The 25792-nt window shown below is 42.5% G+C and overlaps 1 protein-coding gene across 5 annotated transcripts in view; it reads left to right on the forward strand.

Moving 5' to 3' along the window:
- The first annotated feature begins 3817 nt into the window (after window positions 1-3817).
- The window catches only part of EPHA4 (EPH receptor A4), a 143739-nt gene continuing 121764 nt past the window's right edge, over window positions 3818-25792 (forward strand). For 4 of the 5 annotated variants that reach the window (XR_002174020.3, XR_012332967.1, XM_019923596.3 and 1 more), the window contains exons 1-3: window positions 3818-3967; window positions 6996-7063; window positions 11167-11830. Coding sequence is in view for 3 of the 5 variants with exons in the window: in XM_019923596.3 (XP_019779155.1) it covers window positions 3877-3967; window positions 6996-7063; window positions 11167-11830 (823 nt within the window). In the remaining 2 variants the exon portion in view is untranslated. Of the gene's footprint in view, window positions 3968-6995; window positions 7064-11166; window positions 11831-17836; window positions 18096-25792 lie in introns of those variants that run through there. The other variant, XM_019923597.3, reaches the window with a different exon arrangement.

Raw genomic sequence — 25792 nt, forward strand, 5'->3', positions numbered from 1 at the left:
TATCTCAGAGAGGTTAAGTAACTTACACAAAGACACCCAGCTAGTAAAAGAACTGTTAGAATGTTAAACTAGGGATGTCAGTCTTGAAAATCCTGGTTCTGGCAATGACAGGGAGTCATTGGAGCACTGTTGGAGACTCCATTTATTAATAAAGAGACCAAGGTCCAGGGAAGTCCAGCTACACTACCTAGAAAATCTGGCAGACTGTCTAGTAAAAGGCAGAGTGGATTCCTGTTCTCATTCTAACCTTTTCTCTAGTCTTCCATGCCCTCGCTTTATTGTTGTTTTTTTGTCCAAAGGTCCAATGTTCTTGTTACTGTGGTAAAATTGGTCCTCCGTTTAGATGCAGAAACTCCTAAGATACTTGGTGTTATTTTGAAAAGTCTTTACAAATTAGAGATACTTTTGAAATTCAACCTTAATTCAAATAAGCATTTAAAATGTACTTTGTAGCTCAAGATTTTATGGTAGGCACTGTACAAAAAGAACAATTATGCCAAGAATTTCAAATTATTGAATTATTATTTTCATTAAGCTTATAAGCATATATGTTTTGACATATCTCTTATTGGATTCAAAATACTCTCAACTTCTCACAGCAGTGGGGAGGCTAGTTTTATTAAAGAGTCAAGCTAATTGATACTAAAAGTAGGTAATTTTAGGCGCTTTTTGTGTGGTATTCTATTGTATGCTTTCGACTTCACTGAGTGACTGATTTGTTGCAAATACTCTCAAACGTCTGAAAATTCCAAGGCGTTTTCCAATAAAGTAGGGGGTTTGCATAGATGGTAGACCAGGACCACCATCTTTTTTTTTCATTTTTGTCCTGTTTTTAAGGAGGAATCATGTCTGTTGGATTAGAACACTTTTCCTCTAGGTTGTCACAGTGGACAGAGGAATTTTCAGCACCTCATTTCTTTTTTTTTTCTACTATAACTTTTATTACGGAAAACATTGAACACACTTAAGCATAGAAAGAATAGTATAATGAATTCACGAGTCCTATTATTCGGCACTTAAAAATATACCCCAAATTTCCCAATTCTCTTTCATCTATTTATTCCTTTACTCTTTTTCTTTCTTTTTCTTTTTTTATTGGAATGTTTCTACAGAAATCCAAGCTATCGTATACTTTCATCCTAAATACTTCAGTATTCAACAGCTCATTTCTGATCTTCAGCCCAGAAATGCTATAAAGAGGAAGTTATAGTTCAGTTTTCCCAAGTTAGCATTTCCTGCCTCTTGGGTCTCCAGATTATTGGGCTGCTTTGGGTCCTGAAAAGGGAAATGGGAAGAAAAAAGGGGACGGACATCACTGAATGTCCCCTAGCAAGTGAAGCCTTGCTTTCAGGCAGCTGTGGCTAGAAAGACTTTAATAATCAGTGTGCAGATACCGGGGCGGGGGGGCAGGGAATGGTTCATGTTTTAGAAATTTGACTGTTTCTAAGGAGGCAGCCAGTCGATTTCCCATTTCAACCACCCATACATGCAGCACTCAAATCTTGCAGAGAGGCAACAAGCAACTATTGTTTAAAAACGTTTTAAAAATCATTCGGATTGCTCTTTTTCTCCGCTGAGTCTGTGTACAGAATGACAGGGACCAATGTTCATCTCCTTTTTCAATAAACCTCAGGGAGACACGTGAAGGAACCTAGAAATGCATTCCTTAGAAGGACTTCGCGCAGTTATTTTAAATAATTTATACGCACACATACATATATATCCCCCGCGTGCATTTCTTTCCCCCTTTTCACTTGTGTAAAATCAGTAGCTACAATAACTGAAATCCACTTCCTCAGACTGTGACATTTCAGCAGGTCCTTCACGGAGAAGTCAGAAAGTCTGGAGCCGCACAAGCTGTCCCTCTAGGCCACCGACTCACACGGCTACTGCCCAGCGCCTCGCCAAGCGCGCTCAAGTAAAAGTTGCCCATATAATTAGCCCGGGTCTGAATTTGCACAAGTGGAGTAGACACGATGTGCTACGGAGGCCAATGACCTGAAACCGTGGCCGCGATCTGCTTTCTCCTCCACACCGCCCTACACCCCTCGTTCTTTCTCTAGGATTTCTATTTCAGGGATGGCAGCTACTCAGGCAACCCCTGGGATACTAAGAGTTTCTCCTTGAAACGCTTTCTGATTTCGTCTTCTGCAATCCAGCTGGCGAGAAGTGCGACAGGACTCCCGGGCCCTCTCCACGGCCACCCGCCACCACTGCGCAGGGGTGGCCTGGGTGCTCCGGAGAGGGGCGGGTGGATGAAAAGATACCCCACGGACACACCTACTCTGCGGACTGCGTGCTGCGGTCTTTGTCCGCTCGCCCTTCCTCGCGGGCCTCGCACTCCCTTTTCTGGCCGGCAGGTGGCGCGCTTGGTTCACGATGAGCTGCCGCCGGAGAGGGAAAGGCGCTTCCATCTCTCCGCTGTCGCCTTCCCGCTGGGACCAAGGCCGGGGAGGAAAACCTGGCCCTACCCCGTGGGGAGCCAGAAGAGGGGTGGTTTGGGAGGAGGAGAGAAGGAGGGAGGCCTCGTCAGGAATCGGGGCGTCTTCAAACGTCCGGAGAAATTCACCGAGTCACGTCGGAGGCCGGGCCCCGGGCCGCCTGCTGCGTTGCGGTCTCCGGGCAGCGCTCAGTTGGCTGCGCCCGCGTCCGGGGCATCAGGGGACAAACCAGGGCCCAGTGCTGCCTGGGCCCCCAGGAGGCCCACAGTGACACCCGCAGCACCTCGGCGGGGGCGGCTGCGCGGATTTCTGCGGGTCCTGTCGCTCACCACCGTCTACTGGGGCGGCGAGAGCTGTCCGGACCAGCGCAGGGGAGCCACGGGAGCGCAGGGCGGCAGCAACCGCTCCGGGCAGCCCCCGAGCTCGGGTTTGCGGCAGGTCCCGGCACTTCCACTTCAGCTCTTCGCCTCTACCCCCCGGGCCCCGAACTTGCTAGGCCCGGTTCCAGGGACTCCCCACGGGGAACACACAGTTGATTCCGGCAGCCAAGGCCATCTCGGGGCGCCTTGCCGGGGTGGGGAGTCCTGTCCCGGGGGCCGGGGAGGTGGAAGCGCCTTTCCCTCCACGGCTGAGCGCGGAGATGGGGCCTGAGGGGGCTTCTCCGTTGCTAGAAAGTCTTTCGTTCAGTCTCTGGAGACAGGCCGAGGGCTGCACTCGACGTTGGGGACTGATTAGGTACCGCTCTCCAGGCAGCTGGGAGCCTGGGAAAAAAGCAGTAATCAAGCCACAGAACTCTCCCCAAAGAGCATTTCATATGTAGATGCACCACAGACACAAAATGGGGCCAGGAGCCAGGTAGCAGAGAGAGGCCGCGGCCGCGCGCAGGAGTGAACGTGTAGCCTGAGTCGGGGCGCGCGGGAGGCGAACACTTCGACCCTCAGAAAAAGAGCAACAGCAAAGAGGCAGGTCAACTTGATACTTTTTTTATTGCAATAAAAGAGCATTTTCCTCCATCTCAAACCGCCCGAGGCGTAAGATTGGGTTCCCACCCTTTCCTCGGACTTCCCCCAACCAATTCAGAGTCTTTCGAAGCTCCTTCCGCTGTCCAGGGGCTGGACCGCTGAGATGCGACCAGGGGACCCGCTGCTTCACTCCAGCAGGGGAGGGACGCGGCAGAACTCGCCCCCTTAATCCCGGGGAGACCAAGCGCCCAGCCGAGCCGAGTGGGCGGGGCATAGGGGCGGGCTCTGCTCATCGGGGGCGGAGCAAGGCAACCCCTTCTGCGCTACTATTGGCTGCAAGCCCCGGACTGGCGGGTGCACGTCACAGGCCGGGCCCACCCCCTTGGCAATGTCTTCAGCCTGCTGCACTCCTAACTTAAGCATTTATTCCACTGGGATAGAAGCGGCAGGAGCAGCGTTAGCACCGGCGAACCATGGCTGGGATTTTTTATTTCCTCCTCTTTTCGTTTCTGTTTGGGATTTGCGACGCTGTCACCGGTTCCAGGGTGTATCCCGCGAATGAAGGTAAGAACGGGGCGGCCTTTCTGCGGTCTGGGACAGAGAGGCGAAGATCGGCGGGTGAATGGTCCCCGGGAGCGCGAGGCCGGAGGGTGCAGGGGGATCCCGGCGCGAGCGGTCGCCTTGACTCCGGAGAAAGGGGTCTGGAGCGACGGGAACCGCGAAGGGAAGGCGGGGAGCGGCCGGGCAGCCTGCCTCGGGGCGGTGACCCGTGCGTGTGGCGAGGTTGCCCAAGTTTGTAGCGAAAGGACAAAGTTTATCGGCATCCACCGGCGAGGGCAGCCCGAGGTGCCCCGAGGGGATGCATGGGAGACAACGCCAAGAAAACAAATAAATAAATAAATTTTGTGGACCTACTCCTACCGCCACTTACCCACTCAGCCCAGGTCGAGGGGGAACGGAAACCTGGAGGTCCCTGAGGGTATGGTGGTGCTCTCGGGTTCTTGCGAAAGCTTTGCGAGCTCTGGTTTCTGCAAAGTTTCCCGAGCCCTGCGCTTCCCGGGACCTGGCTGCCGGGCCTCCGCCGCGCAGCGGTCGTGGCGCCGCTCGCCGGTCGCCGGTGACCTGATTTGATTGCTAGCACCCGGCGTCAGATACCTTTCTCCCAGCCGGGCCCCCGTGCCGTCGGGGTGCGATTGCTGGCCTAGGGGACACCAAGCTCCTCATGTCACCCCGCAGACCTTGGGAACCCGCTGGCAAGCTGAACGTACTCGAGTTTTAGCTTTTTGCCCCTACAACTGTACAGCGGGTTAGTTTGAAGGGAACGTGCCGGACCAACTGGATCAGTGTAGGTGCTCAGTTTTATGTGCGTCTGTTTGGACATGCTGGAGGGCTGTGTGTGTGTGTGTGTGTGTGTGTGTGTGTGTCTGTGTCGGGGAGGTGGGGGTTTATCATTTAGTTTCTGATGATCTCAGAGAAAGGCGAGTTGCGTGTGCGTGTGGGTATGCGCGCGCGCGCGCGCGCATATGGGTGTCTGTGGGTGCGCGGGTGTCCGCGTCGACGCGGACAATTGTGTGCCTGTGCTCGAGTGCCCCGATTGTGTGCGCTTATGTTCCGGCGATGCTCGCGCTCGAGCGTGCGCGCAACTGGCTCGCCGACTCCTTCACCTCCCCACCCTCCCCCATCCATCCATCCATCCATCCATCCATCCGACTGTCCATCTCTCCAGGATCCGTGCATCCATTCCCGTACAATCTATCATTTTCCCTGTTCCGAAGGAGGGAGCCAAAAACCAACTTAGCCTTGGCTGGGCAGGCGGTGCCAAGAGCTCGCCGGACGCAACCTCCCAGAGATTCACACACCTGCCGGCAGACAAGGCTTGGGAGGAAAGAGGCGCTCTGTCACCCTTTCGATCTCCTCTCTCCTACCGACGTGGGCCATCTCGGTCCCTGCTGCCCCTCGGTCCCTGGGGTCGTTCCTCTGAGCGGTATCGTGGATCCCGCGTTCTCCTGACTACTTCGCACTCTTGTTAGGACGTCCCCCAAGACCTCTCTGCAGCAAACGCAGAGATTTTTTCCTTTTTTCCCCTTGTTTTTTCTTTGGGGAGCAAAACTTGGGAGCCCTAGACAAAAAAGGCGGTGATGGAGCTGTAGGCTGATGTAGAAAGGAGGGGGGTCAACCCCTCTCCGACCCCTCCTCCCCCTTAAAAATTAATTCATTTTGTTGCTTTTTATTCCCATCACGTTTTCTTTTCTCCCTTTTACCCTCCCTTTCTACTCCCTTCCTTTTTTTGTAAATTGGGTCTTATTGTTCCCTTTGTGTCCCTAATCCACCTTACATAAATCCAAATGGATGTAGCGGGCTTTTCTCTAGAGACCAAGAGGAGAGAAGGGGGGGGCGCAACTCCGGGCGGGAGCGACCCAGGGAAGGCTCTACATTTTAAAATAATTAACAGAACCTAGGAATTCAGGTTTCTCGGGAAAATCAGGAGAAAGAGGCTCATTTTTAACTACTTTGACGTCGGGGTGAAATGAGAGGAGAGGTGGGCAGAATTCAGGGGCCGGGGGGCGATACTGAGAGTTGGGGTGCGCACGAGCAAGGGTGAAGGTTTCCCATTTCCCACCCCTCCCCCAGCCTGAAGAGCCAGCCTCCCTGATCAAATTAATAACCCAGTGGTTCCTTTGAGATGGGCCTTTCGACCCCCAGGCCTGCAGATCTCGATGGGAAAGACAATGTGGAGAGTTTAGGAATTCATTGCGTCGTTTTCAATGTTCTCGGTGCCTAGGACTGTTCCAGCGTGGGCGGGGTGCGACCGTCGTATAGCCGCCCTCCCGGTCCCCCCAAGCTGGGATGCATACTCTTAGGTGTAGCACAAGCATACTAAATCTATTAGGCAGTCCTCCATAACTAAAATTTAAACCAGTGATTTCCTCTTGGGGGAAGGAGTCTCCGATTGTCTTCAAAAAGGCCAAATAGAATACTTAAGTGTATTTGCATTCTAATTCCACACGTCTGCCATTTCCCCCTTCTGAAACTTTGATATTTAAAAAAGCAGCGGATACCACATCCAGGGCCTATTTATTTGGTGGTGGAGGAAAAAAAAAAAAATGGTAGGGGAGAGAGCCTTTTCATGACCCTTTTGAGTACTCTCTGATAGAATTCACTTGTGGCTCTGTCACCATGATGATGAGTTATGCGGTCATCTGAAACTTGCAAAAACAAATAACTCTAGTAGATACCAGACAGAGATGAATGCAGATTTTGCTTGGGAGTGTAACTGCCCTACATAGATATATTTATTTTTTGAATTGTACTTGAGATTCTCAATTCATCCTTTTTAGAAAAAGAATCAACTGAGTCCTGGGATGGAATTTTAAATGCTAAGCAAGTTAAATAAATAAGAACCTGCAGATTTAAAGAGGGGAGAAGATCGAGTGAGTAATGATTATTTACATAAGTGAGACCGGGTTTAGGTTTTGATCAGAGTTGGATATGCACACCCTCGGCACATATGGAAACGCTCAGGCAAATGGTTTTTTGTAGTATTGGCTTTTTGCAATTGGAAATTAATCTATTTTTCTTTGGTTTTTTGCAGTTACTTTACTGGATTCCAGATCTGTTCAGGGAGAACTTGGGTGGATAGCAAGCCCTCTGGAAGGAGGGGTAAGTTCCGAATTGCTCTCTGATCCACAGGGTAAAAAGGAGTGATTAGCAACTTTCTGAGAGTCCTAATGGCGTGATTCTTGTTGATTGTGGCCGGGGGTCAGATTTCCGCCATGGCCTATGAAGTGAATTACGCTTTGTTGGAGAAATCCTATACTCCCTTTGGATAGCTCTGTCGTGGAAGAACTGGAATCCAAAAGGGGTTTCCAAACTAGGAGATTGGTGGAGGCATTGCCTTAGATGCCTATTTAAGACTAAAACACCAACAAGAAATACGATCTGGGGACCAAATTCGTATTTATGCCTATTGCTGTGATAGCCATGAAGTCCTGACAGGGTTAATTTTAGAGCAATTGTTCTATTTCCAGAGGAGGAAAATGAATAAATAAAAATACCAGGGAGAGAACATTTCTAATTGTACCAGGAGCAGGTTTAGTTCTGTGTGTGAGCAGCGGGGGGCTCTGTAACTTGCTATGACAATCTTAAATCAGCTGCTTTTCACTTGCACGCTGAGAGAAAGCCTTACAAACTTGTACCAAGGGCAACATCTATGCAGAAAAAAAAAAAAAAAAGCCCCAAGTTTGGCATTGTTGTTACTAAATATGAAAGTTAAAGTATTTGGAATCTTGGATCTTTGGGGACTGGGGAGGCTGGATTATAGCGTATGAGAGGGCATCACTGTTCATTTCTTCTTGAATTTGCCATGAGAATAGAATTAGGTCAATAGCCACATTCTCCTACCCCATCCTCCCCCCTTAATAATAGGTCAGAATGAATCAGCTTTGGAAAGAAATCAGTACAATGTGTAACTCTGGCATCTGCCAAACTGAAACTCTCAAATCCTTTAAAAATTAAGCATATCATCCTACCTTTACTTGATAGTCTACGACTGAGCCATTTGATTAAAAGCGGTGGGGGTGAAAGATTAGGAGTCTTTATCAGGCAAAAATTGTAATGCCAGCACCCAGTACGGCGCTCCACACCTGGCCATTGAATAAACAATAAAGGATTGAAAAAAAATAAAGATTCACAGAAACTGTTATAGAAGATGGGCTTCAAAAATAAGACAAGGCAAGAATGGAAAATTTTAGGCTTTTTCCAAAGCAAGTCTTGTCATCCATTTGAAATAAAATGGAGATTGTCCTGCCTTCCTGTTTTTCTGCCTGAACTTGACTGAAGTTGGTTGGGTCTCTGCTGAAAAATTCTAGTCTGCCCTCAAAACCATTTTTTTTTAAAGGGAGGGAGAATGATTGGCAGGTCTCTGGCAGTGTAGACAGGCTGTATTCACCGCTGATTGCAGGCAATTGCCCTCATCCTTTGAATGCGAAGAAAGGTACAGCTTTATCTTGTGAGAGTCAGACTCTTGTTAATCCTATACCCTGGAAAGGTCATTGATTCAAGGAGGCTTTCCCATGCTACACCAGAGGTATTGCTCTGTAGGCCGAATGTATTAGAACTGCTGGCAAAACTGAGGATGGAAGGTATCAGTACTTGCATTAAAAAAATTAATGAGCCTTATTTTTCTTACTGGCTGTTCCCAAGTTTGAAGAGAGGATACGTCTAGTATGATTTTGGACCTGACTTGTTACACTAAATATACATGTGACCTATTGAAAAGCAAGGAGTAACACATTTTCAAGTACAGTTCATGGTCTATCTAGTTTCTGGGAAGCTTTTATTGCAACTTAATACGCTACAGACATCTCCCTCCCCCCACCCCAGCTCCCAGAGAACTGTTGAAAGAGCACCTGGTCACTTTTTCTAGACACAAAACTTCTTTTGGTTGTCTCCATGCCCCTTAAAAAAAAAAAAAATACTGTGCATAGCTGACTGTACACAACCCAGAACCTTTTATGGGCAGAATGTGGACTTCTGAATATAGAATGTATTCCTTCCCTTTCCTTAAATACCATGTGTGTAATGTTTTAAATATTGTTAGGAAACATAACAAATGAAATTTTATTTGTGTATAATAGAATTAGTCCTTCCAAACTACATAGTAGCCATTGAGAAATTATGTGCCAAATTATAAAGTTTAATTAATTTCTAGATTTTGTAATAAAGAAGACTTTTTGGGGCCTAGAATGAAGGGGTAAATTGGATATCTAACAAGTAGGGGGTGGATTGGCTTTAAAAAAGTCTTTCTGAGTATACAAGCATATTTGAATCTTTGGATTATTCTGAAATCTCTACTTATTGTTAGAACAGTTCACATCTTTCTTGGCTGGAAATTTGAGATTATAATTTTGACGAATAATGACATTTATTTGTTTGTTGTTGTTGTTATTTTTAAAAAGAAAAAGAAACCTTATGTGACAATACCACCAGGTCAAAAATGAATTGTAGTCACTGTTCTTTCATTTTGCCATCAGAACAGCTAAGCAGAACCTGAAAATAATGGAAAGTGATGGTTTCTGATGGCAACATTGTAGCAAAAACCTCATTTCTTTTCAGTGTTCATTTAAAGGAGTATACTGAGTTTCTGACACTGATTGTAAAATGCAAAACTAAGGGGAGATTTGTCCTTGTTCTGCTGAATTGATCAATGTGTTTAGACAATTAAGTTCGGGCTGGAAAATTCGAATTAGACCTGAATTATGTGTATGAACTGTGGAGATATCCCTATGTGCTTTCATTTACATTGATAAATGTGTTTTTCCATATTTCCTTTGTTCTGAGATGAGAAGCATGCTGAGTAGGTTTTTTTGAAGGTGGGGATCTATTTTTGGATTTACATGAATTTCCCCCAAATACGTAAATTACTGGTGATTTATTGCTTAGTGGATAAAAAGAAATTTTAATCACCACAGGGCACTTAACTCTCCCAGTTCTAAAACTTTCATAATGGTGGCAGATGAAAGGGATACAGAATTTTATGCATTATGACCCTTCACATAGTAACATTTCCATCCATTGATAGTAACATTTCCATCCATCCAATGCACAGATGGGAAACCTGTTAAAAGATATGTTATGATTCTGTGTACTTCATTGGCTTGAATGGAGCTTTAAGTATAGCTATTACAGAATACAAATTTTTTTAAACTATCTTTTTTCTTCTAATTATATTCATGTGTTAGATACTTAAGCTGATTTATACCAGATCTATATAAAGGAATTACTGTAGATATTAACGAAGAATTGGAGGCTGTCTTTCAGTCTGGTAGGAGCCCCAAATTATCTTGCTGCTTTTAGGATTATTTTAAAAGCCACAGCGAGAAGGAAACTACGCTAGTCACAGTGAATTTTGCTGAATTCAGATTAGCCCACTATGAGAGTCTCTATGTTAGGAAGTAGATTGAAAGAAAACCCTACTATCCTTCTTTAATTTTCTTGGGCTTTGACTCATAAATACCACTTACTGTTTTATTCTCAATATCCACAGTCTATTTAGAAGCAATGCACGTGTGCATTCGTGTTTACTTTGTTTTAAAAATAAGAACAGTATACAAACTTTTTGACTGAATACATGTTCTTGGAAAGTGTTCTACCATCATAAATGACAGTGTATTTGAGAAATCTAACCATAAAGTTTACTCTCTGTCTTCCCAGGATTACCAAAACCAAAATGGTGAGATTTTCTTTACCCCTTTAAAGAGTAGTGACATCGCCAAAAAAAAAAAAAATAGACTTTTTTTTTTAGGTATTAGAGAGCAGAGTTCTGACAGGAGCACCACTGATTGACTGATAACTGTCTTCCTTTGGCAGACTCTGCACTTCCTGCTCTTAATTTGCAGGTCTCTGCTCAGTTGTTGAAACAATACACATACTAGTTTTTTCATTTATGAGTAAGTTCGAACTGTTGTCACTTGAACCTGTAGCAGTTGTAATAGGTGAATTTGAGGTTGTTAGACCACCACGAACGAGGAACTGCTGAGAACTCAAAAGCAATCAATTCAGCAAAGCCTCTGGATCTGAGGCAAAAGAGTGAAAATTAAAATACTTTCCCAATATAATATCACCTTGGTGAGGAATTAGTGCTGGGTAGCTTTCTTTCTTACTGCAACAAAAATCATCACTGTGCTATGAGGGTAAAATAGAACTGATAAGTCACGGTGTGATGAAATGTTTGTAATCGATGCATTTCCTTTGGATCTTTGCAGTGGGAGGAAGTGAGTATTATGGATGAAAAAAATACGCCAATCCGAACCTACCAAGTGTGCAATGTGATGGAGCCCAGCCAGAATAATTGGCTGCGAACTGATTGGATCACCCGAGAAGGGGCTCAGAGGGTGTACATTGAGATCAAGTTCACCTTGAGGGACTGCAACAGTCTTCCGGGTGTCATGGGCACTTGCAAGGAGACGTTTAACCTGTACTACTATGAATCAGACAACGACAAGGAGCGTTTTATCCGAGAGAGCCAGTTTGCCAAAATTGACACCATCGCCGCCGACGAGAGCTTCACCCAAGTGGACATTGGCGACCGGATCATGAAGCTGAACACGGAAATCCGGGATGTAGGGCCATTGAGCAAAAAGGGGTTCTATCTGGCGTTTCAGGATGTGGGGGCCTGCATCGCCTTGGTTTCGGTCCGAGTGTTCTACAAGAAGTGTCCGCTCACCGTTCGCAATCTGGCTCAGTTTCCGGACACCATCACAGGGGCCGATACATCTTCCCTGGTGGAAGTTCGAGGCTCCTGTGTCAACAACTCAGAAGAGAAGGATGTGCCAAAAATGTACTGCGGGGCAGATGGTGAATGGCTGGTACCCATTGGCAACTGCCTATGCCATGCCGGGCATGAAGAGCGGAATGGAGAATGCCAAGGTAAGGAGAGCCATCTTGTACTTTTCATTAGGGCTGAGTGCACATAATTAAATCAGAGATGAGACTAAATGGAGTAAAGCCAGTAATTAGCAGCCCCTGTGGGATGTGGTGGGACAGAGGGGTCTAATGAGTAAGTGCTACAGCTCCAGGTGGCAAAGCTAAGACGCTTCTAATACTGACAAAATAAATGATGCTGCTGTAATCAGCAGAAGGCCAAACATTTGCTAACAGGCACTTAGATCTGAACCGGCTTGATGTGCCCTCTGAAATGTAAATGAACAAGCTGAAGAAAGGCCCTGATTGATCCTTGCTTAAAGAGGGCCGACACATTTTCGAACCATGGTTCTCCTGTCCGTAAACATCTCTCCTCGTGTGGATGTGTACATGAATGATTTAAAGGTGGAATTAGGATTTGTTGTTCCAGTTTCCTCCTGCTGATTAAAATTGAGCTGTGCGAGGAAAGTCCAGTTTTTCCTGCCTTGTGGACCAGTGTAGACATGGCCCAGCAAAGTGGAGTGGCAAGGTTTCAAGTGCCTTATGTTCCACTGAGCACCCATTGATAGGGTTTCCAAGTGAAATGAATCTTGATGAAAGACCTCTTGATTTCCCTGAGGAGGTGACAAAGAGCTAGGAAGAGTCTTCTTATTCGATCTGTGGTCAGAGGCAATAGTAAATTGTAATCCATTTTGATTATTGAGTTTCTGAAGAAATCCAGATTTTTTTTGTCATGTTAATTACTATTTATCATATTACTAAGGTGACTTTTTTTTTTTCCCTCTCACCTAAAGTCCTGTGTCTGCAATTCCCTCTTCCCTTATTTCGCCTTTCTGGGGAGTTTGCAAACTTGTCTTCTTTATAGCAGCTTTGTGTTTGAGGAAGGATTGGGAGTAATCCATATTTATATGGATTGCTCATGTCATGTGTGGATTAAGGCTTAAAAAAAAAACAGTTATTCCAAGATTTTAATTTTTGCTTGGTATTTATTTTCAGTGGTTATTAATAGTCTGCTGCTGCCAGTCTTATTATGGTTACTACTAAAGCGTGTAACTCTTGGTCCCATCTCTGGAACAGATCAGATTAATCTTTTCTCAGGGTAATTGTTGAACTGTAGACTGCATTGCCACATGGTTCATCTGATTTGGCGATTAAAGAGCCCGAAATAACTGACTGCCAAACAATTTGTCTGGCATTTCAACCATCTTAATGACAGGGTGGGATTAACTATGGAGCAATCCACTTGACTGATTGGAAATCAACAGTTATAACCTAAAGAAAGTTGCATTTGGGGTAGTTTGGTGTTATAGAGTTATGCATTTCTCCTTTCAGAGTTCATAAGTGTCATTCTTGATCTGCTATAGTTATTTCTAGGCATAGCTAACAATGACTGTCTTTTAACTGCATTGAAAAGTAAAACAGAATAAAGGCTGGCAACCTTTTCTGTTGACCTAGAGTCAGAAGGTAAACTTGTGAACTTGAAAATTTAAAGGTTGGAATTTCAAGGGTTTTTTTGTTTTGTTTTGTTTTTACAAAGGTTGATTTCTTGCCATTTTGTTAACTCTTGACTTGGCAACTACTAGCTAAGCTGTACCAAATGGAAACCCTGAAGTAGATTCTGGTATTAACATTAGAAAATACGTGAGTGCATTGTTACTGGCACTGAAATTACAATCATCATAGCAGGAAGAGTGAAATGCATAGGGCAGTGACATTGCATCACATTTTAGAGTAAATTATTCTGCCTTTTTGATTTTTGTAAGACAGGACTTGCACATCTTTACATTTCAAGATTCTTATATATATTTAAACACACACACACACATTGTCTTCCATTTCTTGCTCAAATGTTCATGCTTCTGGCATTAGTACATTTCTCTGTATCTAACGTCATTGATTTCCAATTGTCACAGAGCCCAGTAACTCATACGTTGCTGCACAGTGAGACTCCTTGACATTTTTACAACCCAAATGAGAAGGAAAAGAGAAAAAGATGGAGGGGGAAGTGAATGTAAAGGCAATTGAACATGGTAGTGGTTGGCTTTATGGAAATAACCTTGGGAATCCAGTTCATCATCATGTGGTCCATGGAAAGGGTGAGGCTTCATGTTTTAGGTCCAGTCCGTTTCTGAGCAAACTGTTCCTAACACAAGGCGAGATATTTAATGGAAGGGGAAGGTCGATTAAGCTATTTTTGAGAATCTTTGTTCTCTGCACTCTTGCTACCCAGGTATTTTCTTTGCTACTTGTAAAATGATTAAATCTTTCAAGAAGACACTTTTTGCACAAAACCTTGCACTTTGCTTGTATTTAAGACTACCAGGTAAGAATCTCTGATGAATTTAGGGAGGAAGAAAAAACTTGAATGACAACAATTCTAAAATTCCAAATTTGAGTGAGAATTTTTAGGGATAACTCAAGACTGTAAACATCTTAAGAGTAATGAAAATGGTTTCCTCCATCCGTGCCATCATTACTGGAGTATCAGGATTATCTAGGAAGAGCAGAAAGAACATCAACACAAGGAAATGTGTCTCAGTTTGGTCACTTAGCTGCAAGACCTTGAGCATTTCTTAAGCCCTCTGAGCCTTGGTTTGTTCATCTATAAAATGGGTTGATAATAATTGTACTTAGCTTAGAGACTTGCTATGAGGACACAGTGATGTCAAATTAGTAAAAATCACCTTTTAGATCATAAAGCATTAATCTGATGTTAATGCTAACATTTCCTTTATCACTCAGCTCTGACCAAGGTCATAGCTGTTGAATTTTAAGGTTGTTGAGTTAAAATGGTAAAAGGGAAGTCCATCTTACAACCGCTCTTAGAAGTCAAGGACAAAGATAGGAAGCATTGCCTTTGCCCTAACAAAGAATGACATTCATTTGAAAATGATATTTGGAGAGTGTCATTTTTTTCCCCTCCCCTACAGGAAAGAGAACTTTCTTCTGAGTGAAAGAAAAGTGATTTGGAAGTGGGACAAGAAAGACCAGGGCGTAAAGGGAGCTTAAGAAAGGATATAAAGGAGAATGGGCAAGTCTTCAGAACTCTGGCTGCAGGTTCCTCCCCAATTGTCTTTTCAATGGGTCTGCTGTGGCAGGACAAATAGAAGAACAGGTGAAAGGTCACCTACTTCCTCATCCATCTTCCTTGGGGTCTGGGAGGTCAGAGTGAAGATTGATTAAGATCTTAAATGTTTGACAAAAGATCCTTGGGCAAAAATGGCCAGGGCGGGTGGGGGCCTGGGGTGTGCTGTTGTTTGCATCTAACCCTGGTCATCGGCTGGAGTCCTCAAGGGACCTTGGGGACAGGACTACACTTCCTCTTGGAGTTCTTACCTCCAAGCAGTACATGCAAATGCAGGCGGAGGTGAGTGGCCGCGTCAAAAGTGTCAAGAGCGGCAGGGTGATGGCGGGCATTGCCTTCTGAAGCAGCTGCAAGTTCATTCTGCCCTTGAATACCATTTTCTGAAATGCTCTGGCTCGGTCTCAGCAGGACAAAAAAGAGTGTGAGCCACTCATTTGTCTTCTCCAGGAGAATGTCTGCCTGGTGTTAGCAGTAGTTTGAACTTGCCTAGTGATTGGGTGCAGCGGATAAGTAACTGTGCTAGTTAGTAGGAAAAAGGAAACAAAATTCTCCTGAGACATGTCCCCCCCACCCCCGGGAGGGAATGTTCCAGATGTTTTACAGGGTTGTTTTATTACCTCAGAAATATTAAGCAGGAGGAAGAGAGGAAAAGATTCTTTATTAACTTATTCTTTGCTTAAATAAAGAGCTGAACAATGAAAGGGAAGTCACAGGTTTACTCTTTGTGAAAGATTAATACGCAATATTTTCAGAGAGCATGGATAAAAATAATACTAATGAAAAGAAAACATTCTTATGGAGTCACTTAAGGCCAAATAATGCTAGGTAGGAATTAAACCTTGCTGAAATACATAATTTTGCTGTAAATTGTTCGGGGTCCTCTATATCTAGGACCTATATTATATATCATTACATATATGATACCTTCATATCAGCGAAAGGTATCTTATTAAAAGCTCTTTTGAGAAAGAACGATACAGAAGTGCTTTGATGGCTGTAAAATAGTTCCCATCTGGGCTCTGAAAAGAGGGAGAGGGCTGTGTTTAGACAAAAATTATTACTTTGTTTTCCTAATGTATTATAGAAGGACCGTAGGAGAACGCAGTACGGGAAAGGAAGCATTTAAAATACAGTTCAGAAAGATACTGTTATATCCTTTCCACTTCTGAAATTTTTCTTCTACCTTTGAATCATGTCTTTAAGAATCAATTGCTCAAGTCACATGGCTGCTTTTATCTCTGGCTTTGAAGCATGGCTGTGATCATTGAAAGACACGATTCTTTACATCTGAGAAGAGCAGGGTTTAATTATTGTCCTTTTCCCCTTATACTTTTTTATTTTCCCTTCTACGTGTGACCAGGCTTCTTTTGTGAGTGTGAATCAGGCAATGGTCTCTATTTGGGATTCACCAAAGCACCACGTAGGAATTACCTCAGGGATGTTTGAATCCGATATTTAAGATTTGATGATTTATTTTAATCTGACTGAACTTCCTTGTACATTTCAAAAATGAATTAAGACACAATTATTCTGTTAAGACTTGAGTCTTTAGGAGAAAGACAGATTAAATGGCGTTTCAGTTACTACAGCGCGAAACAGAGGTGGTCATGATACGTGTTTGACTTTCACATCGTTGAATTTTAATACTTAGGTTTTTGGGGGGCAATTTTTTTTGCATTTAATTAATGAATTTAACATCACCAAAGAACTGTATGCTTCAGACTCTTACTCCAACTTATTTCTGAGTTCCCACTCTTTATGATTTGGTAGATAATGCAAATACATCTATATTCATGTATTTTAAAATATTATAGAAATGGAATCATCTTCTTGTCATCTTGTTTTTAAGATGCTTGACTGTTTGTCATGGACATCACTCCATATTAGAGAATATAACTTTTTTTCATCCTTCATAATTGATAATTAATATTCTGTAGTATGAATAGATCATACTTTAGTTTTTTTCCTTGTTGGTTGATAGTTAGGGTGTCTTAGTTTTTCCTGGTAATATTTTTAAGCAAACACTTTAATTTGTAAATCATACATGTACATTTTTTAAAAATTTGGATTAGCCTTGCTTTGTTATTTTTCTGGCTTTACCTTGGACAAGTGAATTTAGTAAAACTTCTTGACTATGAGCATGGATGTGGAGGAGGTCAGTCTAGGATAACCAGACAAGTAACACCACTGACAATTAAGGAACACAGTGGAGTCTCATTAAATGTTCATTGAACGAATGAATAAATAAATGCATAAGGTATTGTGGCCTGTTTCATATTAAACATTTATTTGGTGGGGTAGTGTTTCATGGAGTCAACATGCTATATCAGAATCTTTGCATGTGACTCACGTATTAGGAGGTCCTTTTTTGTAATTCCTACTTCAGTTGGGTCTTAACTATTTTCGTCATGTTTATGAACCATCTCTATGACCTGAATGTTCAAAAATCTCTGCAGCCCACGAGTTAACATAGTTATTAGCACAAAAGGGCTAAGACCTGCCTTTGAAGTTGGAGACTTGAGTTTAGTTTCTAGGTGTGCCGCTTAACCAGGTGTGCAATCATGGTCACTAACTTAACCTCCCCAACCTCAAGTTTACATCTGCAGATTGCTGACAATGGTATGTTATTACGTATGATACACACATATCAGCATGCGTGTACAAAGGGTTTAGCACAGTGCCTAGAATGATTAAGCACTAATGAAGTAGAAAACGTTATTGTTAATTTTATTGTTGTTCGATAGAAATATGGTGACAGTATGGGCTATTAGGTCATTGTCTGTCCAACAGTGGAAACCGGTTTAGGGTTTGAAGTAGATTTTTTTGGCTGGGGGAGAGGTGAGGGCAGTGGTGACATATGCAAGGGTGTAGGGGATGGTATGAAATGGCTGTTCTTATCTGCATTGATCAAATCCTCTGTTCTCCAGCCTACTGCAGTGATTCTCAAAGTGTGTTCCAGCTGGGTTCCCCAAGACCCTTTCATGTGGTCTGCAAGGTCAAAACTTTCATACTGATATGTCATTCGCCTTTTCCCTCCCCTTTTCTCATGAATGGAGTTTTCCAGAGGCTACCTGATACGTGATAGCTCATCTCATCAAATTGAATAGAGAAGCAAGTACGAGAATCCAGCTGTCCTTTGTTAAGCCAGGCATTTAACGATGTCACTCTTCTCACTAATTTTGTTTTAGAAAATAAAGTAATGTTTTTCATTAAAACATATTGTGTTAACATGTAATGGGTTTATTATCGATACTTTTAAATAAGTTCCTCTCAGTTTCAATTTCTAAGGGTAAATATTGGTAGCTTTAACCCACATAAACAAAAGCACGTTGGCATCCTCAGTTGTTTCTAAGAGTGTGTAAAAGGGTCATGAGACCAAAAAGTTTGAGAACCGCTGCACTGGTCCATCAGCTTTTTGTTTTTCTGGCAGGTACAGAGAGTGTACTTCTGTCTTCTGTAGACACTTTAAAGTTAAAGTAAAATAAGAAAGCTCTGGAAACTTTCAGAATCTGGGAGATTTAGGTAGCTTAGGAGAATGACATTTATTCAACCCTTTAGATGTTTCTATAAAATTAGGCAACAATTTGTAGCCCTTAGCTTTTTAAAAACGGTTTATCTGTGTCCAATAACATGCCTCAGTGCTCTCTTAAGTTTTACTGTGCTTGTGAGAAGGAATGATTAAAGAAGGCCTCAGCTGGCCCCTGGACCCTGAGAGACTGTATCTTTTTCACTTAGGGCCTAAAACCTCTCTCACTGTGTCCCCTTCCAGCTGGTACCTCTGAGCTATTTTGGGGGGAGGAGAGCAGGTGAGGTCACGGGGTCCCATGATCTGGAGGGTAATTAATAGTCCCATGACTAAATGGACATTTTATGAATATTCAGAGTCTGTTTGGGCTTCTGGGGAAACAAGCGGGTTGGTACCGCTGACAACTCCCTTTGGAGACACGGAGCGTTTTCTGCGTGAATGCGGGTCGTCAGCTGTCCGCCTAGGGTTGCTTTTGCCGGCAGCAGATTCCTCATTTGCATATTCTGTGTGCGCCCTCATGCAAAACAGCACACCCATTTCCCCCTTTCACAAAGGCTAGAGGGCTTCCTTTGGAAACTCCAGCCAAAATCTCCTTCTGTTTATGCAGAACCCAATGATTTAGACACCATGCAAATTAATTCGGTTTTGATTTGAATGCTTCCAGAGATTGGGGGTGTAGGCGGAGAATGGGGTATTTGCACAGGGCCCTTTTTGTACACAACTCCGCACCCTCCCCGCTCCCCCACGACCCAGTGTGTCTGGCTGTCACTCCCCGGGCCCCTTGCCCCATGCAAAACAACCCACGGTCCCGCTGCTCTTTTTTTTTTTTTTTGCGGTACGCGGACCTCTCACTGTTGTGGCCTCTCCCGTTGCGGAGCACAGGCTCCGGACGCGCAGGCTCAGCGGCCATGGCTCACGGGCCCAGCCGCTCCGCGGCACGTGGGATCTTCCCGGACCAGGGCACGAACCCGTGTGCCCTGCATCGGCAGGCGGACTCTCAACCACTGCGCCACCAGGGAAGCCCCCGCTGCTCATTTTACTGTGACCTTTGGAAAGGAACCTAGTCTTGGTGAATCCCTTGGCTTGTGTGTTTAGTGACAGTTTCAGCTGGAATCTTGCTGTTCTTTCTGAGGAGAGAGGAGATGGCACTATTCAGATTATGCTAGGAATGTTTAGAAGTGGCCCAACAAAGGGCTTAAAACATTGTCAAGTAAAAGATAAAATTCTTGGAGAAAGATTTGTTAAGGTCTCAGGAAATTCCAAAAATAGGCTTTAGGTCACTAGTGGGCTGGAACCTATTCACTCATTCAACAAATAGAAACTGAAAGCGTATAATGTACAAATCACCATTGGTATTTTCATTGTGTTAGTGTCCTTTATCTATGAATGAACACAACCATCTTCATACCTAGAATCATGATTAAAATCTCTTACTTTCACTTATGTCCCAGATAAAATTCTTTCAAAGGCGTAGTAACTATAATTCTGTTCCTTATTCTATATGTATATTCGCTTTGGGTTGAATATTGCCTTTTGAATTCCTGTCTTCCCATCCCACCCAGTGTCTCCAAATTTACTTAACCTTTGCTTTATTCCTTTAGAATGGTAATGCGAGCACACTTATATTTAACCCAACAAACTTCACTTTCCGCTTGAAAACAGCACTGTCTTCAGAAGGCCGTGATCATATGTATTCTATAAACTAGAAGAAGAGGACCGAGCATGAAATGTTTTTGAAGTTCAATTAGTTTTGAGTTCGCACTGATTCACAGGGCAGCATAGGCAGACTTTGCAGTGTAATTAGGCGGAAGGGCTGGGTCAGCTAAAACAACATCGAAATGTAGAAGAGCTTCGGTTTAGCTCCACGTGGCCTGACAGAATTTGATGATGCTGTTCAAAGTCGATTTGGGATGGATTATTAGGATTAAAGAACACCAGAAGGCTCTGTACTTGGTATAGTCTCTCGTGTCATTAGTGGATGAGAAAATTCAGCTGCTTCTCTGGCTCTTGTTTCGAAGAATGGATTTAAACAGACCCACACTTCTCAAAGGTGATCTTACTAACCTCTTCTTAATAAGTTACAGATCTCCAATTGCTCAGAATCCTGAAAGTACCATTTGAAGTAAGTTGATTGATAATTATCATTTCCCCTACGTGTACAGATACTTGCCACAGCAGTGCAAAGCTATGGTACAGTTTCTTAATTACCCAGATAATCCTGTTTGCTTGTATTTTTAAACTATGAAGTGCTGGGTAATTATTCAATTCTTAATAGAAGGCAAATGGCAATGTAAACAATAATTAGGATGTTAGACAGACTAATGCGCTTCAGAGCAAATTGGATTTTTTTCATACTGTTCAGCATGAAGTCCCATAAAGCTAACAATTTAGAAGCAAGGCAAAAAAGGTTCCATTTGGTTCATATTTTATGGCGTTATCTCTTCATGGCTTGTTTCTGTGAATAGCAGTTTGCCCCAATGAAGCTGGCTGCGCCCAAGCCAACTGTTTCCTCTGTAACAATCGCTTCCCTGCTGTTTGACATTTGGCGATGTTCTCGCAGGCCTCCAGATTGGTCCTTTGTCTGCTGCAGATCCGAGGGGTCAGAGGTTAACAGAATACTGATTTCCTCTCATAATACCATACCAGGTAAATATGGGCCAAACTCATGATTAGTTAAGACGCAGCTAAGTAAGGAGTGCTTTTCTCATGGGCTTTTGTCCTTAAGAACTTCCCTGATTTGAGATGCTGAGTTTCCCAGCTCTTTCCTTCCGCAGCGGCATCTTCATTACCAGAGCTGCTGTCTCTTTTATATAGCTTTTCCCGTTAATAACCATTCACAACTAACAATATATCCCCAGAAATACATGACCTGAAAACTGAGCAAATCATCACGTTGGATGAATTAATTTTACCAGCTTAGCAATACTTTGCAATCTTTACACATTTAATTATGTCTTGTAGTCTTATCTGTACTGCGTGTTTCATGGATGAAATAATAAACTGATAACAAAGGCGGTAGACAAAGATCCTTTAATAGTGGTGCTCTTACCCGCCCTCCATTTTTTTTTTCAGTCCAGCCTTCATGGTGTGTTGCCAATTAGAGGTATAATTAAACAAACAATTTTATTCCCATTTTCACCATTTATGGAGATGTCCAAGCATTCATCAATATGCTATTAATATTTTACATTTAATTTAATGTAAATTTACATTTACATAATTAATATCAGTTTAATTATATCAGTGTTAATTTTTCTCCTAAGGATTAATGTAAGCTACTCAATAGGTTATACCTTAATTGTTCATGTTGGACACACAGGCTGTAGAAGTTTAAAGTATCTTTCAAACATTCTGTTACTATCAATTAATTAATGCAAAGGCCACCTTTGTGTATATCCCTATCCCATTTCTATTTGGCCAACCTCCTTCACATTGCACTGTGACCTTGATGCTTAGATTCATTTGTTTTCAGTTTTAAGTGTTTGAAAAAGACATCTCTCCTTTGAAAAACAGTTTCCTTTTGAAGTGTCCAGCTTGGCACTGACTGAAGCAGCCCCCGGGCCAATTAGCATGTTAAAAGAATGGGTCAATACCTTTCTGCTTCCTCCACCCTCCTTGCTCTCTTCTGAGGGGGAAGAGTTTTGAAGAACCCTAGGAGGCTCTTGACAGATGTGCCAGGGAGACTTCAAGAGGATTGTCGATTGCCCTGAGTAGGGAACATTGATGGTTTGATCTAGTGCCCAGACAGATTCTCTTGGCCATTTGAAAATGGATGCAAGAGGCACTGACAGCTTCAGGAAAGCTCTAGCAGTTCATGTAATTATGGAGAGGATTAGAAGAAAAGTGTTGGGAGAAATAAGAGATCAATACAGGGGCACTAGTTGACTTGAACTCACCTTTAGCTGTTAAACACTACATTTTGTAACATTTAGCCTATGCACATGGAAGACTATTTTATAGGTTGGTTTTTTTAAGGGTTGTGTAAAGCCATGCATTAGAAAAAAACCATAAGCAGCCACTGATTCTTGAGAGCCGGACTTGTAGGTAATTAACACTGTAACACTTCTAGTACTTAAGATGCAAAGGTGCTAATTAACTAATGGGAGAAATTGAGATTTCATTACTCTGGTCTCTAACGAGGAGCCAGCAAAGATGTGCAGCTGAAAGTAATATTTTGAACAGTCAGGTTTCTTTTAAAGCATTTGCTTTAGGAACTGCCTGTTTATCCTAGAGTTTTCAATTAGCACTAATGCAGGGCTACAGTAAAACAATATAAAAGCGCAGTAATTTTGCACCAAGGAACTCCTGTTGATGGAAAAATGAGAACGTTGTCTTTGCATGATTAAAAAGAAAAGCTTTTAAAAAGTTTGAAACTCACCACCTGAGGGGCCCAAATGGTCTTGCTTTAGGAAGTTATCCTTCACAGGACAAAAAAATGGCTACTGTACTGAGCTAAACAAAGCCCAGTACATACTTTTTTCTAAACTTCAGGAAGGATTCTGGGATCCTCATTTACAAAATGTTGTGGCTGTAACTATTTTAGTAATTTTTAAATGGGTACTTGATAAGGCAAGAATTTTGCACTATGATTTCAGCAATTGTACTGAACTATTATCGGATCTTTCCTTTTCTTCTAGAGAAACAAAGTCATTTACTGAAGAGAAGTAATGTCTGACCTTATAAAAATCACGACTATTATTGCAACTTTAAAAAATAGATATACTAAAAAGAACCCCTACCCCCCTCAAAAGGATCGTTGACTTCTACTACAGATAATGATTGAAAAACAGAAACCTATTGAGTTTTCCCAGTATTTCCCATTATATTTTCTAGCTGGTTATCACTGATCTACAGGAAAGCTATTGATTTTTCTATGTTTATCTTGCATCCAATCTTTTTCTTGAACTGCCTTGTGAATACTAATAGGTTTTCAGTTAATTCTCTAGGTTTTCTAGAGAACTAAGAGTTTTAGGTGCAAGCAATCATATATTTTTCCTTTAAAAAAATTAAACCTCTTATTTATGATTTCTATCTTACAAAATTGGCCAGAATTTTCAGTCCAGAGAAGAATAATAGTGTAGATTGTAAGCATCTTGATTTTATGCCCAATTTTAGAGGGCATAATTTAAGTATGCTGTGAGATATATTGTCTTAATATCATATTTCCAATTTTTAAACATTTCTAAGGAAGAAGGGCTTTTGAATTTTGCAATACCTTCAAGTATCTCTTTTAGCTATGTGACCTTTCTGACTTGCTGTGTTTATGGGATTGAATATATTAGTAGATTTTTCTGAAAATAATCTGTAAACTCTCTTTGCATTTGTGGAAAAAAATCCTATTAGGTGGCAGTAAATTTTGATAAATAGTTCCTTAAATTCTATTTGTTAATCGAAAATGGTGATGAAGAGCCAGGATTTTGGAATAAGAATTTAATTTTAATCTCAGCTTTATTTACAATGTGACAATGGGCTCTAGGTACTCAACTTTAGCACTTTTGTTTTCTCCTCTGTAACAGGAGAATAATGATACCTACCCCATGGGTAGCCTTAGGATTAAATAAGGCAATGTATGTAAGCCTTACTAGGAAGTGACATCTATTCAGTGCTCAGTAAAATGTAGAAATTTGTATTATTTTGAATTTTTAATAGATAACCAATTGATATTAAACTATATATTCCCTTTTTCTCTGTCTTTCTCTAACTGTATCTCTTTCTCTCTTTCTCCCCTCCTATTCTTAGCAGGTTTTAGGATTATAATTGAGTCATAAAGTTAATTACGATAGTTTTCCATTTTTTAATTAACATTGGGAAAGTTAGTGTGCAGGGGATCTAGCTTTACTCTGCAAGTTTGAAAGATTTCGCCATTAAAACTGGCTCTAGGCTGTGCACTTAGGATATGGGTACTTTTCTGTATATTTGCTAGACTTCAATGAAAAAATGCAACAACCCCAACAGGAAACTAGCTCTGGAACCTCATTCATTTGCTTTTCTAGTCACATAAATGACTCTTCCAGTCCATAGTTAGATGTGTTCTCTGACTCTGATCTGGGCTATTCCCAACCTCTGTTGACTTCAGGGCTGAAAGCACAGATGCCACATTGCTCTCCTTTGTAATTACATCACTGAGATTTCTCATTACTTGTGTAGATCTTAAACATATAAGTTAAAGGCAATAGGATCGTTCGACCTGGAGTTAATGCATAGGTATGGTTGAGCTAGTCATAAATCAGGATCCTGGCTGTTAATGAGGATCTAGTTGAGATGATATTTAATATCTCATTAGGAAAAGCTACATTTCACTGCAGAGTGAATGTGGATGCAGGTCCTCTGAGCTGTGGTGCTTTGCTCTTTTTTTTTTTCTTTAATAGAGAGAGAGAGAGAGAACTTGAAGTGACAGATTCCCTGTTCTAGAAACATCTGGTGTTCCTTAGAGCCGCAACTTTGACATCATAATCTGTCAATATTTTATATTGGTTTTGAGGATTAGTAAGCTTCATTTTTTTTCATTTCAAATTATTCTGTGGGCCTCATGCAAGCTACACGAGGACCAGAGGACAGATATCGCCTCAGTATAAGGAAAGACCCATCTAATATTTTGAACTAGACAAGAGTGGAATGTGATGCCTTTTGAGAGGATGAGTTCCCCTTTGAAGCTGGTGTTCACACTGGCTGGATGACCCCAGGGCATCTAACTGTATCCCTCCAGTAAGAGATTGGAGACCCTGTGTTCCTTAAAAGGTGCACCATTGTCATTTTGAGGAGGATGATTCTTCCCTGAGTGTAATATTTACCAGGCACTGCGGGTCCATCCTGTGCACGGTGGGTATGCACTTTGCAAGGCATTTGGTGTCCTGAGTAGTCCCTGGGCAGTAAATGCCTATGTCATCCTCTAGTCACTGTGACAGGCCAAAACCTCCCCTCACGTGTCCAACTGCCTCAGGTATGTTTACTAATCTCAATTGCAAGCTTCTAAACTAGACAAACTATAAGATAACTTACAACTGTTGAGATTCTAAGATAGTAGGGTATTTGGTCCCCTGTTACAAATGTTTCATATTTCCTATAGGATAGGTAATTCAGGTCTAGGATCTTTTTTTTCTTTTTTTAAAATATTTATATATTTGGCTACGCCGGGTCTTAGTTGTAGCACGTGGGATCTTCGTTGCGGCATGCAGGATCTAGTTCCCCAACAAAGGATCGAACCAGGGTCCCCTGCATTGGGAGCACGGCGTCTTAGCCACTTGACCACCAGGGAAGTCCCAGGTCTAGGACCTTGTAGCGTAGCAAAGATGGAGAAGCTCTTCAAACACTCCCGGCTATCAACCTCTCTATTTTTAATTTCCTTAAATCTAAGTGT

This window comes from Tursiops truncatus, chromosome 7 (assembly GCF_011762595.2).
Source record: "Tursiops truncatus isolate mTurTru1 chromosome 7, mTurTru1.mat.Y, whole genome shotgun sequence".
NCBI classification, from domain to species: Eukaryota; Metazoa; Chordata; class Mammalia; order Artiodactyla; family Delphinidae; genus Tursiops; species Tursiops truncatus.